Here is a 15,620-nt window from a genome sequence, read left to right as displayed (position 1 = left end):
TGATTGCTTTTAGCTTTTAATACAACATCATTCATTTAATGAACGTGAACGAATGATTTCTGGATTTTTTCAGTATGGTATCCCCACATAGGATAGTTTGAGGCATTGTGTAAAACGATCGATGTCGATGTCAACTGGCAGTAAAAAAACGGTAATTACTGTTCAACGGTACAACCCTAGCCGTTTGACGACGCCATTTTGACAGGCGGGACGGGACGGGAGATAGCATTCTTCAGAAATCGAATTTTGTGTTCGATTTTAAGATATGTTTAGATTTATTTGTTGGACTTAGTATTATTTAGTGTCTTACTGAGCTGAGCTGGAATAAATTAAACAAACTCCAACATGGCTTTACGAACGTACGGCGATAAGCCGATAAGTTTCCAGATTGAAGAAGGAGGAGAATTTTATTGTGTTGGCTCAGAGGTGATTATTTGGTTATTTTCTTATTGTTTATTTATATTGCAAATAATAATATAACCATAAAGTTGTTGTGTTGTGAATAATCGCATATCACCAAAACATTACTTATATCTTTGGTTTAATGCCTTCTTGGTAATAAGGTATACATATTTTGTTTTTAGGTCGGCAATTACCTGCGGTTGTTCCGTGGGTCTCTATATAAAAAGTACCCTGGCATGGTCAGGAGGACCCTGACCAATGAAGAAAGGAAGCGTCTGGTAGACAATGGGCTGGGCCAGCATGTTCTATCAAGTTCTGTGTCTCTGCTGAAAGCATCAGAAGTAGAAGATATTATAGAAGGGAATGATGATAAGTAAGTAATACTTAAGGAGTTCTTGTGGATAGAGAATAGATGTCCATTGATTTGTTGATCATAGTTGAATACAGGATTTGCACCTATAGTTCGTTTTTTGCATTAGAAAGAACTTGAAAGAAGGTAAGCAATGTTGACATGTATTTAATTGAAAAACACTTTTTAACAATCAATAACTATTACTTATGAAAGCAGAAGAATATACATGATTGTACAAGATTCATAATTGTTACATATTTGCCGTAACTTATTTTTAATGAGTTTTTCAATTTAAAAGACTCATCAAAATTTTTTACCTTATTTCTAATGCTAAAGAAAAACGAACTATACAACTATAATACAAGTAAATTGGTAAAGCCGGAGACTGTGAAAGAATCTCTTGAATGTGAGTGTGAGCGTATATCTGTTTGTTGTGAGAACCCCTGCAAGAAGCCTCTTCCAAAAATGGACTTGTTACTGCTGAAGTGCTGATGTTAATTCTTTATTTGCAGATACAAAGCAGTATCAGTCAGTCAGGAGCTAGCGACGCCTCGGGAGAGTAAGAGTAAGAAGCCACATAATCCGTCATGGATGCCTGTAATGCCAAACTCCTCACACTTGGATGCAGTGCCTCAGGCCACTCAGATTAGCAGGACCAGGGTTCACAACAAGAAGGTAACATATATTAAGCTCACAAAAATGGTCAGGAGAAATTTAAAGAATTTTAGCAATGTATTCTTGTTACCGTTGCAATTGCCGGCAAATGTGGTTGCATATGCCAGTCCTGGATTTGTGAATATTTTTCCTGTCGCTCATATCGGTGAAGGGGGGAGGCTAGTCATGAGCGATATCTATGTATGCTCGATATATTGTTTAAATTTGATTTTGTTTGAATTTAAATATGTAAGTTAATTTGAATAATGTACCTTTTTAGGTACATAAGTTAGGTAGAAAAGTCTCTTGATTCACTAACGTTTTCGTATTCCGGCCGCATTCCTGCCAAACGGCCAAAATTCCTGACGTCTGGTAACCCTATTACTGTGAGGCTAGGTTTATCTGTGAAAAAATTGTCATATAATAATTATTAATTTATTTGTATCTGTTTATGCTTTAGGTGCGCACCTTCCCTCTATGTTTTGACGACACAGACATGACGGCGATGTTGGAGAACGCCTCGCAGAAGCAGATCCTCGTGCCCATCCGCCTCGACATGGAGATTGAAGGCCAGAAGCTCCGGGACACTTTCACTTGGAACAAGAACGGTGAGCATAGCATAGCTCTCTTGAAAGGGTCTCCACGGAAGACCAGCGTCGGGGACCTCAAAGGTTCCTTGACATGATGCTGAGTGGAGACCATTTCAGAAACGCTGTATAACCAATTAATGTCAGTGTTATTAGTTAAGTTTAAATTAAGCGTTTTTGAATAAAGCATCTTCTATTCTATTCTATTCATAGCTTTGCGGCCTGTGGATATCTTGACAACAAAGTCTTAACACTTACGTATAGTATTGCTGAATGAAACATTTTAATTCCAGCGTGCTCATGTCGCTGTCAGTATTAAGTACCCGAAGTTCTACCTTATTAGACTGTGGCGAAATGAGCTGGATATTGCCAGTGGCGGATTTGCAGTGTGCCGCTCTAGGCCCCAGGTACTGTTGTCACAATTTGCCGCCCTTAATATCTTGCCGCCCTAGGCCCGGGGCTACTTGGCCTTAGGGCAAATCCGCCACTGGATATTGCATGTGTTATATATCAGACTACGGCCGTTAAAAGGTTAAGGATTCATTTCATTTAATTTGTAGAGTACATTGCCATCGCTTTAAGGTCTCCACCGCATAATTTGCACATACTTACAACCATTCATATTAGTCTATTTAAGATCTGGTAGCACCTTGGAGGATATAACCAACGGAGACGCCATGTCTAAAATTTTCGGTACAAAATAGTCTGCCGTTTTTTGCGGGGGAGGGGCACATCAAATGTATAGGTACGTCATGTCAGATAAACGTCAGTCCATACATATGGTTGACATGAGGTTGACCATTGGCCGCCTATTTTCGACAGAGGGGAACGCCTGTTAATGGCGGCTCCATTGTTAATTACTCCGAGGGTAGCACTAATTACATTCAATGGTTTTTGATAACGGAGTTGCACCATGCTAATCTTTGATGCCAAGTGTTATATTAAATATGGAGTTTACAAGGACATGTATGCATTCTTACTGCCAAGTTTGTGTAAAGTTAATGTGGTGGAAGTTGCAAAAAAACTCATGAAAAAAAAATGCACGTAAATAGTGTGTATAAATAACGAAAACCTCCTATTCTAGAATCAATCATAACCCCAGAGCAATTCGCGGAAGTCCTCTGCGACGATCTCGAACTGAACCCGAGCACATTCGTGCCCGCCGTCGCGTCGTCAATCCGACAGCAGATCGACGCGTTCCCGAGCGAGCCCCCAGCCATATTGGAGGAGCAGAGCGACCAGCGGGTTGTAATTAAGCTGAACATACACGTTGGGAACACTTCGCTTGTTGATCAGGTTAGTGACCACACGTCCATCTGACAGCAGATGCGTTCTCGAGCGAGCCACCAATAGCCACACAGAGTCGGCCGCGGCACGTCTACACTGGCCGTTTTGTGCGCGGGGAAATTGCCTCACGCGTATGCTCGCTGTGTGGACCCAGCTAATGAGTTAGTTAAACTGACTGAGTTAAATGAGGAGTTAATCAAGGGACTTCAATTTGGTCCGCAACAACTTCAGATTATGACTTAAAATTCATATACTTATGGCGTTATTAGTAAATGTTTGTTAATTTTAGCAAATCTTCATAAAATTTCTGTTTGTTTTAAAGAGATAACAGGTTTGTAAGAAGTTGCAAAGTTTCATGAATAAATTTATCGCATGTAAATTCTGTTCTTAATGTTCACACATATTTAGGGTTAGAGCCCAGTTCAGAACGCTGTACGCCTCTAAACGCAATGACTGTAACCTGTTTGTGAGCCCATATAAATAAAAAAAATAAAAAAATAAGGGGGGTATTATAATTATTCTGTGTTGCCAGGTGGAGTGGGACATGTCAGAGAAGGAGAACAACCCGGAAGCATTTGCGACCAAGCTCTGCGCTGAACTAGGCCTGGGCGGGGAGTTTGTGACAGGCATCGCTTACTCGGTCCGCGGTCAGCTTGGCTGGCATCAGCGGACCTTCGCCTTCAGCGAGGCACCTCTCCCTGTTGTTGAGGTAATCGAGGCTGCACCTTAACCTATCCTACCTTAGTCTCTTAACCGATCGTCTGTCTAAGCACTGATCAGTGCGCTCGAATTAAAATCCTTTGTTTAATACAATAGGTTTAAATTCGTTCGCTTATCAGTGCTTAGACATACGAAGGGTTAAGGAGCTTTCATACTGAAAAGAGAACCTAAATGTGTTCACAACAAAATTATGTGCAGAACTTGGACTACGCAATATTACCAGAAATTGCCGAAAAAGATTATCAGACTCAAGATTTTTTTTAATACAATACAACATTTACAGTAATAAAACGACGAACACAGTCCGTGTAGCAATAAACAATGTCTTGTAGTTAAAAATAAAAACAATTTCACCAACTCTCAAAAAAAAGCATACCATCGAGTTTTTCAGATGACCATAACTGACATTTTATTTAACTATACATGGCGTACGCACATTATTGGCATATGCAAGGGTGGTCAATGTGTATTACGTCTCACATTTTGCTTTAATGAGAGAGTGAGACGCACTGACATTGGACAAAGAAATTGGACAGCTGGAATACCACCCTAAGCTACTTGTACCGACACTATCTCAGGCCCAAATCCTGTCAGGATTTCCATAGCAATGGATTTGAACGTGTAATATGTTCACAGACGCCGTACCGCCAGCCCTCGGAGGCGGAGGCCTGGGCCCCGTTCCTGGAGACCCTCACGGACGCAGAGATGGAGAAGAAGATCCGCGACCAGGACCGCAACACGCGCCGCATGCGCCGCCTCGCCAACACCACGCCTGGTTGGTAACACACACACACACACACACATCACACACACAGACACTTGTCAGCTTGGCTAGGCCTACTGATTCGGTACAGTAGAGTTACTCGGGGGTAGGGTTGCCATATGGAAGAATTAAATGTCCTGATAAAAATCCGGACATCACCCTAAAAATCCGGACATTTCTTGTAGCAGGGATTTGGCGTAGCTTGAACGACGCCCCGGCGGCGCGCTGCTCTCTGCGGTGTACAGTACACCGTGTACTGTATCGAGGAATTCGTGGATCTACTTTTCCCTTTCCCTTCGCCCGATCCCGTAGCCTCCCCGGGCGCGCATTTTATTTTAATAAGGTCATTCCTAAAAATCCGGACACATGCCAAGTCCGGCCGCAATCCGGAGAAAGGGTTAAAAATCCGGACATGACCGGACAAGTCCGGACGTATGGCAACACTACTTGGGGGAGTTATCGGGCTTAGCCTCAAAATTGTATATCAATGGATAAAAAAACAAGACATAATATTTAATTATGATCCACAATTTATTTGTATTTGTCTAGATTGAAAAGTCACAAATTTATTAACAATGTGTTTATCACAATACGATATTAATATTATCAAGCATTGACTTTTATTCGCTCAATGTTATTCTTTTATTTATGAATAAATGTTTTTTTAAAGTTTGGCAGCGTTAAATTTAGCAATGTAGTTATTATTAACGTGATACTTTATACTATCCTTCAAATATATATTTATAAAATTAGATATACAAAATTTGATCATCTTTAATAACGACTGTTTTATATAAATTCCCATATTTTATATGATTATATCCCTAAGTGTTTTCATAAATGGTACCGTAAAATCAGATAACACAACTTACAACTTTGGTCCGAATTCAAGTTACAGTAAAATGTTTATGAGTATTTTTCAAATTACGTGGAGTATATAACATAGAAAGAGCATGAATGTATCAAAGCTCCAAAATTAACCTTTTGGACGCCAATGACCGATATATCCGCACCGCAGGTCTAACGCCAAAGATTGTTTAATCACGTCACGTGTGTCACGCGGACACCACGTCACGGAAGTGTCAAAACTGAATTTGGTCCTTATGCATATGCACGTAAGGTCTATGGTCTATGTTGCTCTGTGGTCCATGACCGATTAATCAGTTTTGGTGTTGAACCTGCGGTGCGGATATATCGGTCATTGGCATACAAAAGGTTAAGAATCAACGTTAAAAACTGGACCATAGTTGTAGTTAAGGACTATAGTTACCCGATTTTACGGTATTGAATTTTAAAATATTTTTAACTACAGTGTTTATTGTATTTGTGTAATACATTTATGAACTTTACAATATTTTTCGTTACGATAGGTACTTAATGAACGTTAATAGGTATTAAGGTGGGGGGTTTTGGGTATTTATAATTAATTTATATTAGTATTTTACAATTTCTGACTTAACACTAAATATGTGACATTCCACGGGTAAATTTACCTTACGCCGGTTGGCGCTTACATGTAGTGCATAATTGTGACATTCTACGAAAAAAGGTACCTTATGGCGGCTGGCGCTTACGTGGCATAGCGCCGCAATAATATTGGAGCGGCGTTAATAATAGCCTAAGCGCCAACCGCCATAAGGTACCTTTACCCGTGGGACGTTACAATTATTTTCTATCGTATTTTCACGGACACGTATGGTTGTGTCTTGCTATTTCAGTCAGTCTCGGTACAAAAATTACTGAGGTTTACTGAAGTAGCATGACAAACACGAACGTTTCCGAGAAAATACGATGGAAAACAATTATGCACTACATTAGTACGTCGCGTAGCAATAATAGCGTAAGCACCAACTGCCATTCGGTACCTTTACCCGTGGAACGTCACATTTACTAGTATAGTAAATAAGCACTTGGAACCATAGACCAGGAATCCTCTAGACCGACTTTAGAGCAATTATTTCATGCAACCGATGATGCCAAAAATGCGGGGGTGCGCGGGGCGAGGTGAGCGAAGTCCCGTGCCGTGATTGGTCCGTTCAAAGACACGGACGCCACACAAAGACACTTTCGACTCGAACATGGAATAAAATTACCGTATGCGTGGCAGAGGGGGTAGCGCGACTATGCTCAGTCTGGAGGATATTTTGTCCGTGCTTGGAACACACATATTGGCTGAAATTGGAATATTTACCAAAGACGAACACGGAAGCTTTACACTGCCTAAATGTAATTTCGTTTTAATTTCTACATGAATTGGGAACCAAATAAATAATGCGTGTTTCAAGGTAATGTTGTGCAGTTAAAATAAATGAGAATGCATCTAACCCCCTTATTCATAAAAGTCTACTAAAGTTGACAAGCCGATAATCGTTTGTCCCTTTCCATCACACCGATACGTCGGAAAGGGACAAACGATTATTATCGGCTCGTCAACTTTAGTAGACGTTTATGAATAAGGGGGTAAAAACTTAGTCACATAAACCTAGCGCCCGCCATACAATCGAAGTTACTCTCTTATTTAAAAACCGGCCAAGTGCGAGTCGGACACGCGCGCACGAAGGGTACTATTGCGCAAAAAACGGGAAAAAAATCACTTTAGTTGTATGGGAGCCTCACTTAAATATTAATTTATTCTGTTTTTCGTATTTGTTGTTATAGCTACCGTTTTTACCCTTCGGGTACGGAGCCCTAAATAACTTGAACACTCAAGTAAAATTTATCTATGAGTGGTGAAAGCCTGACCATTTATTTTTATTTTTTATTTTTATTCTATTTAGTAATTAAAACTTAAATCTATCATTACAGCACCTCTAGCACATCTTGCATCCGCGACTTAGACCGCGACTCGAGTCGCCATTCCCGCGGCTGTCAAATCTGTCGATTTCCGTAGCATAACTTGTACCCGCGACTGCAACAGCCGCGTAGAAAACTCAAAGTCGCGGCGCGACTCGTCAGTGTTACCCGGCGAAATCAAAGTCTAAACAAATCGATATTTGCAAGTGGCAACACTGAATCGGAAACCAGGGATGCGCTAAATCATTCGTTCTTTGGTGGTAAAAAATCTAGTTTTTTGTCGATGGTTAAGTTTTTCCTGTCAAAGTCAAGGAACTTTCAAATTTTGTCAACATTTAATTACGGGAAAAAATATGAAAAAATGTAAGTAATAGAGCCTTATATACTTAATATTCCTTAAAATATATATTGTTTAAAAATTTCTGTTTAATAAACCTTTTAAATAAAATATTTTTGTAAGTAACTATAATAATTGAATTGCTATTATTGGTTTTGTTCTCATATTCCTGTTGTAAATAGTGTTTTTTTTTTTCAGAATAAGTTCAGCATTATCCTAGACACAATTGATATCCCAGCACCCAAAGGAAAATATTATTAACAAGAACGTGCCAACGGGACCCGAAGTGGAGATTCAGGAAAAGAAACACACTAGGCAAGCTTGTAGGTTTCAAACGCGGAGCTGTCCCCTTTTCTAAATTAACTAAGATGTGAGAAGCGCTTTAGCTTTAAGAACACCACCAAGGAAGTGAACTATTAATAATAACCCTAATGGTTATGGAGTACCTATCTAAGCTGCCACAGTAACTCTCAAATAAGTTTCATATAGTTTTTCTTGTGCCAATAATGGATGGCATGTGTGTGTAATGTGTACCTAACTGTTTATGATTTGACAAATTGATATGAAAAGCTTATTTTATAGTCCTCGATGAAGTCATGACCATATTTTATTGTCTTGTTTACAAACCAATTTTCTTTCCAGGGTGATATTTAATTGTCCTACGCCGCATGTCGAAGAAAAAGGAAGTGAGAAAATACTTTTCAAGGGTAATAAATAAGATTCTTACAATTTCTCTATAGTGGTTCTAGATGTTAATATATATTAGGTTTAATAATAAGAAATATATAAGGCAAAGCAATATACTATTAATTTAAATATTGTTTTTTTTCTCCTGTATTTTTACCTGAAAAGAAACAAAAATAAAGTAGGTAGGTAAGTACTTAGAACTCCTAGAAGCCATTATTAATTAGCTCCCCAAGGCCCACTTCATACCTAATGTTGACAGCAACGTATCATAGCATGATCGTATCAGGCCCTGTCAAACATGAAGTGAAACATCTAGAACACGGGTATGATCTAGAGGAGTTTCAATATGGTAGACCATATGATAACCGTACCTATGCTACCTACGCAGACTATGACATGAGCGTAACGACTCCTTCAAAATATTATTGGTCGGCTCGGTCCAGTCACGTCACGGTATGGTGTTGGCAGGGGACGGAATGGTTTAGTGGGTGTTGACTGATAATATTTCATACAAAGCATGATTTTGAGCCGGACATGATCCTGTTATAGCCACGTATTACATCATTCTGTTACAGTACGATGCAGCGGGCACAGGCCACATGTAGGTATGTTTTGTTGAAGTCGAGGAAGGTTCCAAACGGTACCTAAATAGTAAGAGATTGTTGAAATTAGACATCTAACCGTGATCCTAAATATTACTACTAAGACTATGGCTTACTTAATAAGTTGGATAGTTTGTTTTGAACATTTGTATCTACCCACCTCATCGGCTTCATTTATGTACAAGCAAGCGGGCTCCGTTGTTAGGTTGATGAAAGTTTTGTGTAAGGAAGTCTTAGGATTACTTTTACAAACTTACGAACCTGAATTGAAATTTAAAAATCCTACATATGTACCTAATTACTTAATTGAGTACCTACAAGCTAGCTGTTTGAAATTAAAGTTGTAAACATGATGGGTGTGTTGTGGTACTTGTAGGTATCACCGTGCATAATCGATATAAGAGTGCGTAAAGCGCATTTAGTGATTGTTCCATACTTCCTTATTCCTCAGGGCAATTAATCAAAATATTATTACGTAATATATGAAAGTTGTTTTTAAGTTATAATTATCACGAGTTTAGTTAAAAAAGTACAAGCAAACCACCCGCGAGAGCGAGTCGCGTTATAAAGTCGCGTAGACTTGGACTCGCGGATTGACATAAAGACGCGAGAATATTTTGTCTCAAAATAGGCAGTTGTGCTACGGATTTTAGTTCAGTCGCGATCGTTGTCATTTTCTGACAGTGACATCTGATCGCGAGTTTGTCGCGGCTCTCGCGCGTGAGTTGTGCTGCCAACACGCGACAAGCCGCCAAGTCGCGCCGATCTGTCACTTCTCACGCCTGTCGCGGCCAGTTGTGCTAGAGGTGCAGGTTTTACCTAATGCGATAGATATATGATCATTGTCTAGCTAGAGGACGCTGTTATTTTCATGTATTAGGTGAAAAATTAGTACCAGTGAAATTCCGCAAAATGGCGCGTGATCATAATATATTCCTGGTCGAGCTTTACCATTTTCGGTGCTAGAAATTGTAATAAAAAAAAAAAAGTTTTTACATTTTTACAGAAATTTTACATAAAAAAACGGATATACTAGATATTTTTTTATTCATTACTCCAATAAGTGACATTCATTACAGTAAACATACCGGTCAAAATCATAACCCTTCTTTTGCGTTGCCGTAGTCGGGTAAAAACCAAGGCACTGTGAAACTAAGAAATAAGAATACAAGAAAAACAAAGACAAATTAAACATTAGATTTGGGCGACGACATGACAGCGTGGCTTCGTTGCGTCATCTGACTTGGTGTATGATATACGTTTATGTTGGGATCTCTTTGACGTAAAGTTTTAAGTCATATCATGTTTTGTTTGTCATATTATCATTAGTCATAATTCTGAAACCGTTAACTTTTCAGGATTTTCGTAAGGTTATCCTATAGATAGATTAGGTTAGGTTTGTTTTAAGGCAATCCTGAAAAGTTACGCGTTTCTGAGAAAAACAAATTATGAATAACGAAAATACGGACAAACAATACATTATTTATGACTTAAAACTTTTTGGGAAACAATAGAGACCCGTTTATGTTACGTAAATGTTCGTGCCAAGTTTCATATAATTAAAGCATGTCGATTTAAATGAGACCATAACTTCTGTTGTATGGGAGCGTCATTCTGGCGGTGGGTTCGTGTAACTCTAGCTAATTCATAATATGTCGATTCTGTCGGTACACTTCACGCAATAAATTTGTGAAGTATGCAGAGGCCTTATATTAAAATCTTTAGATAAATTAACATTTAATTGATTACTCAAGAGAAAATCTTTTATATAGACTTTTATATAGTAATGGAATGTAATTATAAAACATTAAAAAATCCGGCTTTATTTATTTGTCGAATATAGGACTGAAGAACTTTCTAATCATAGTTATTAAACAATATTTGTTTTTGAATGTACCTATTTACAAACGATATATTTAAGAAAAACTTTTTAGCTGTTGAAGTGTTTAACATTGACCATGGAAAATTTTGTTTGCGTACCTATTCAAATTCCTTTCAAAGACATTTACTTTACGGAGAGTTTTAATGTAAACTTTAAGTACAAGTCATAAGTAAAGGTTACGAAGTACAAGTCATTCAGAGGGCATCAATGACCTTGAAAGTTAACGATGGTAATAAAAAAATGGTCTGGACAAATAGTATATAAATTACCAATACATTGCGTTTTACACACTTTAAAGTGTAATAAAAACAAAGTATAAGTTATTTTTAAACGTTGCTGAACAAATTTTGGTCAGTTTGAGGAGTACAGCCTACTGTATAATTTATTGCTCCTGTTACAGGAAACACCCGGTATAAAATCGGAAATAATTTGAATTGATTACTGAACTATTTCTTGAATGTTAAAACTAAATATTTACTTAACTACTTAGTCTACCTACCCGGTTTTCGTCTTCATTTCAAAAGAAATTTCTTTATATGAGATGAAGCATCATTTCAAAATCGTTGAGTAGAATCAGCAGTTGATCTCATATTTATTGTGACTAGATTGATGCCGGCTGCATGAACTCTTATTTATTATAACTTATTAAAATTAGATAATTATACATTTAACATATATATTATTTACTCACATTTATAGACGACCTATCGCGAATTTATTTTATTACGTTTATTTACCGATTTTTCGACGCAGGTTTCACTGTTTCTATAAATGTGAGTTAATATGTTTTCAACACGCGAAAGTTTTTAATATTAAATATTATCAAATAAGAATAATGATGCCTTTTATAAGTACAATTGCAAGGAGACTATGACATTAAACATTGCAAGAAAATATCAACAATTCAAATGTTAGGAATGAAACAAATTTTCTGAGTACATGTGATATTTTCTTGTCATTTTTACTGTCTTTTTTTAAATTAATAATTAAACGTAAGTGGACTGCTAAAATTTCTATCACATTAAAGTTTAAAAAAAATTATATATCGTTTTATTTCAAATATCGCAAAATTTCTTCGAACTTGCTCTGGGTGATTAAATTGACACAATCTGCTTACCACTATTATTAAATACTATTAAATATTATTCTAAAATTGTAGTAAAGTTTATTTTATTTAGCATGGTAGCTTTTCATAGTTTTTTATTAAGATCACATCAACCGACTGAAGTCAAAGGATTTTGAAGCTTATATACAATTGTTATAATTCATATTTAAATGACAGCGACAATTTAAAGAAACTTCTAAAATCTGTATTCTAGCGCTAAATAAAGCACATATTCGAACTGACTTTGCTATGGGTTATTACGACGGCGCTGCCATTTAAAAATGTAACCTAACTCCTTAATATAAAGTTCAAATTCCTTTGACACAGTTGATGTTACAATAGTGGTATTTTTCTGTGGCAGATGTGTCATTGGGGCGCGCCGTGAACCGCCTGATCCGCGCCGACGAAGCCCTCTTCCAGTCCACGCCGGAAAAGAGGAGGAAAAAGATTTAATCGCCCAGTGCCGAGCTCGGGCGAATGGTGACAAGCTAGTCAAGACCTCGCCAATATGGGAATATTACGCAAAACTGCGTAGGGGGCGCCACTAGTACAAATAGAGGGCCTACCGCGAAACACGGAAATCGTAATTTCGTTATCTGCCTCGCTATCACTCTTGCGTATTCGAGCGGTAGAGTGGCAGATAGATTTTGATTTTCTGTTTCCCGGCAGGCCCTCTGTAAACAAACCACCTTGATGCATCAAAGTCATAGTGAAAACTTGTCAAAAAGCTGTTTAAGGCATAGTATGTATAAGTTGGTTTACTATATATATGGCTTATATGTGCTAGTGCTGCTCTCTGGCGGAGATCATTGCAGTTATATCCCCTATTACACTGTTTGGCATACTTGTCACGCCACTCGTTCGTAAAATTGATTTAAACCCTCAACTCACGAGGGTTTTAAACTGGGAAAATGCTTTTAATATTCTTTAGGATATAATTAAGTGTCTGAGACACTGAAATTATAAAAGCCGGTCAAATTGTACCGCTTTTTTGTTTGGTATACCTGCCAATTTAGGTATACCTAGTTTTTTAGCAAACTAGGTATACCTAAATTGGCAGGTTTGCCAACACCAATGCCATTGACGTTGGCAAACTCATACCATAATGCCGCTCGTAAGAATACCATAAAAGTGTAGCAGTTAAGAGAGAGACCAATGAAACGAATGATAAATGAATGGAACTACACATGCATGCAAGTAAAATGTACCTATACAAGTATACAGTGGATTCTAAATAAAAATCTAAGTTTAAAAAGTCGCTGGAGCATTCCATGAAGTTGTCTACCGTTGTCCCGTACAAACGCGAATTTTCTGAAGACTTGTAGGTACAGGAAAACTAAAGAGAAAAATAAAGTACTAATAGGTACACGAAATAAAATGCCTTCTTAGGGCCACTAACCCAGGGTTAAACTGTTAAACTTTGAACCCAGTATTAATTGGACTGTTAACCATGGTAAGTCCAGGTTTAACCGTTTAACCCCGGGTTAGTGGGATGGTGCAAATGGCGCTTACGGGACAGGCCGTTGTTTGCTTCCGCTGACGGTTTGGTGTTACGAATTTGTTTCCTAAAATACGATACGTATGCAGTGTTTGTCCAACCCATACAATGAGAAGTGAATGTGTATATCGTACTGGGGGCCGATTTTTGAATTAAGACCGCTCGATTACGTGTATTTCGTTCAATAATACCTCCACTACATTTAAATTCTACTAATAGAATACAAATACAAATTTCTATCGCCTGTATTTTAAAAATGAGCATAACGCCGTTTTCCACCGATTTTTGAGTGACGAAATAGAGCGATCGAAATTCAAAAACCGGGCAAGTGCGAGTCGGACTCGCGCACGAAGGGTTCCGTACCATGAAGCAAAAAAAAAAACGGAAAAAATGCAAAAAGAAAACGGCCACCCATCCAAGTACTGACCACGCCCGACGTTGCTTAACTTTGGTCAAAAATCACGTTTGCTGTATGGGAGCCCCACTTAAATCTTTATTTTATTCTGTTTTTAGTATTTGTTGTTATAGCGGCAACAGAAATACATCATCTGTGAAAATTTTAACTGTCTAGCTATCACGGTTCGTGAGATACAGCCTGGTGACAGACAGACGGACGGTTGCTCGTAAAAGTTGCTCAGGGGGTCGATTTTTAGGGTCCCGTTTTACCCTTTGGGTACGGAACCCTAAAAATCGACCCCCTGAGCAACTTTTACTATGACACCAATCCCCATTTCTCTGCTGTACGGAGACGTCCAAGGATCTCAATAACGAACGGATTTAACCAAGAATTCCGTAACCTTTGGAGGGTTAAAAGGGAAAGGTAGTTTTCCTCGCGCGACATGTATTGCAGGCTCGCTTGTGCTAGCCTCACGCATTTAAATATAGCTGTATCGTAATAAATAAACGAGTGTAACCATACTACATAGAACTTTATTTTTACTTTGTCATTGTGTTTCCATAGTTAATATTCCATTTATTGTAATCTATTAGCGTTTAAGAATTCATGTCGTATAATAAAATGAATATAATACTGAAGTTTTAGTTTCATTTGTGAAATGTGATGTGACGAAAATATCGGTCTATTCGACTCTGCAAGGCGACGTTCGTGGCATGCCCACCTTATGCTCTAGTTTCCTAGGATAGCGGTGCCGTCATATAGCGGCCGTCTCCATACAAATTTACATACATCCATATTTAGCCGTATTATTTAGTATGGAGACGGCTGCTATATGACGGCACCGCTATCCTATGAAAACAGATCTTTAACGGCTCGGCCACGACACTGCGCAATTGGCGACGGCGGCGGCCGCGGCGGCAACCATAGGTTGAAACGAAAGGTCCGATTGCTGCGTCTCGCTCCAACCTATGGTTGCCGCCGCCGCCGCCGCCAGTCGCGCAATGTCGTGGCCGAGCCGTAAGACGATAGCGGACGACCGCTTATCCAAACAATACCTACTTGTCCAAATTTTGCTCGCTGGTGACATTATAAGACGTGACGTCAAACTTCTATAAGATTATGACGTTTAAATAACACTTGCACTGTTTGGGCTATCAAAATCGTCGCTATCTTAGCTTGGTCTAACTCGAAACACATATTTTAATCAAATTCGTTCAGTTTTAGATTAAATACATACATGGTGTTTGGTACATCGTTTGCCAAATTAAAACGGCAGATAGGTTGAGTCATTTGCTATCTTCTCAGGCCTAGAAATTTTTAATTTGGTGCAAAAAATTTTTTTCACCTCTGACAGTTTTTCGTAAATCTCTAATTTTTACTTGCCTAGTAGTAAAAAAAAACATGGCCAATTTTGTTTTTCTAGGCATGAGAAGATAGCAAATGACTCAAGCTATCTGCCGCTTTAATTTGGCAAACGATGTACCAAACACCCTGTATATGAGAATTGTATATATTTTATTGACAGTTCCCTATCCATCCATCAACTAGTTTAAT

General features: G+C 38.3%; 1 protein-coding gene across 2 annotated transcripts; it reads left to right on the top strand.

The window, feature by feature from the left end:
* Positions 1–196: 196 nt before the first annotated feature.
* Positions 197–14,704, top strand: LOC134674903 (SWI/SNF-related matrix-associated actin-dependent regulator of chromatin subfamily B member 1-A). Of its 2 annotated transcripts, XM_063533058.1 has the most exons (8): positions 197–426; positions 585–775; positions 1,267–1,429; positions 1,869–2,016; positions 3,080–3,291; positions 3,815–3,991; positions 4,639–4,777; positions 12,533–14,704. In XM_063533058.1, exons 1-8 carry the CDS (start codon positions 346–348, stop codon positions 12,622–12,624), a joined length of 1,203 nt encoding a protein of 400 aa, XP_063389128.1. In that variant the 5' UTR covers positions 197–345; the 3' UTR covers positions 12,625–14,704. The 2 variants fall into 2 exon arrangements, with proteins under 2 accessions (XP_063389128.1, XP_063389130.1); XM_063533060.1 differs by lacking the exon at positions 12,533–14,704 and having other exon boundaries at positions 4,639–4,822.
* Positions 14,705–15,620: the final 916 nt, after the last annotated feature.

This window comes from Cydia fagiglandana, chromosome 20, assembly GCF_963556715.1.
Source record: "Cydia fagiglandana chromosome 20, ilCydFagi1.1, whole genome shotgun sequence".
NCBI classification, from domain to species: domain Eukaryota; kingdom Metazoa; phylum Arthropoda; class Insecta; order Lepidoptera; family Tortricidae; genus Cydia; species Cydia fagiglandana.
This window is presented reverse-complemented; position numbering and strand designations above follow the sequence as displayed.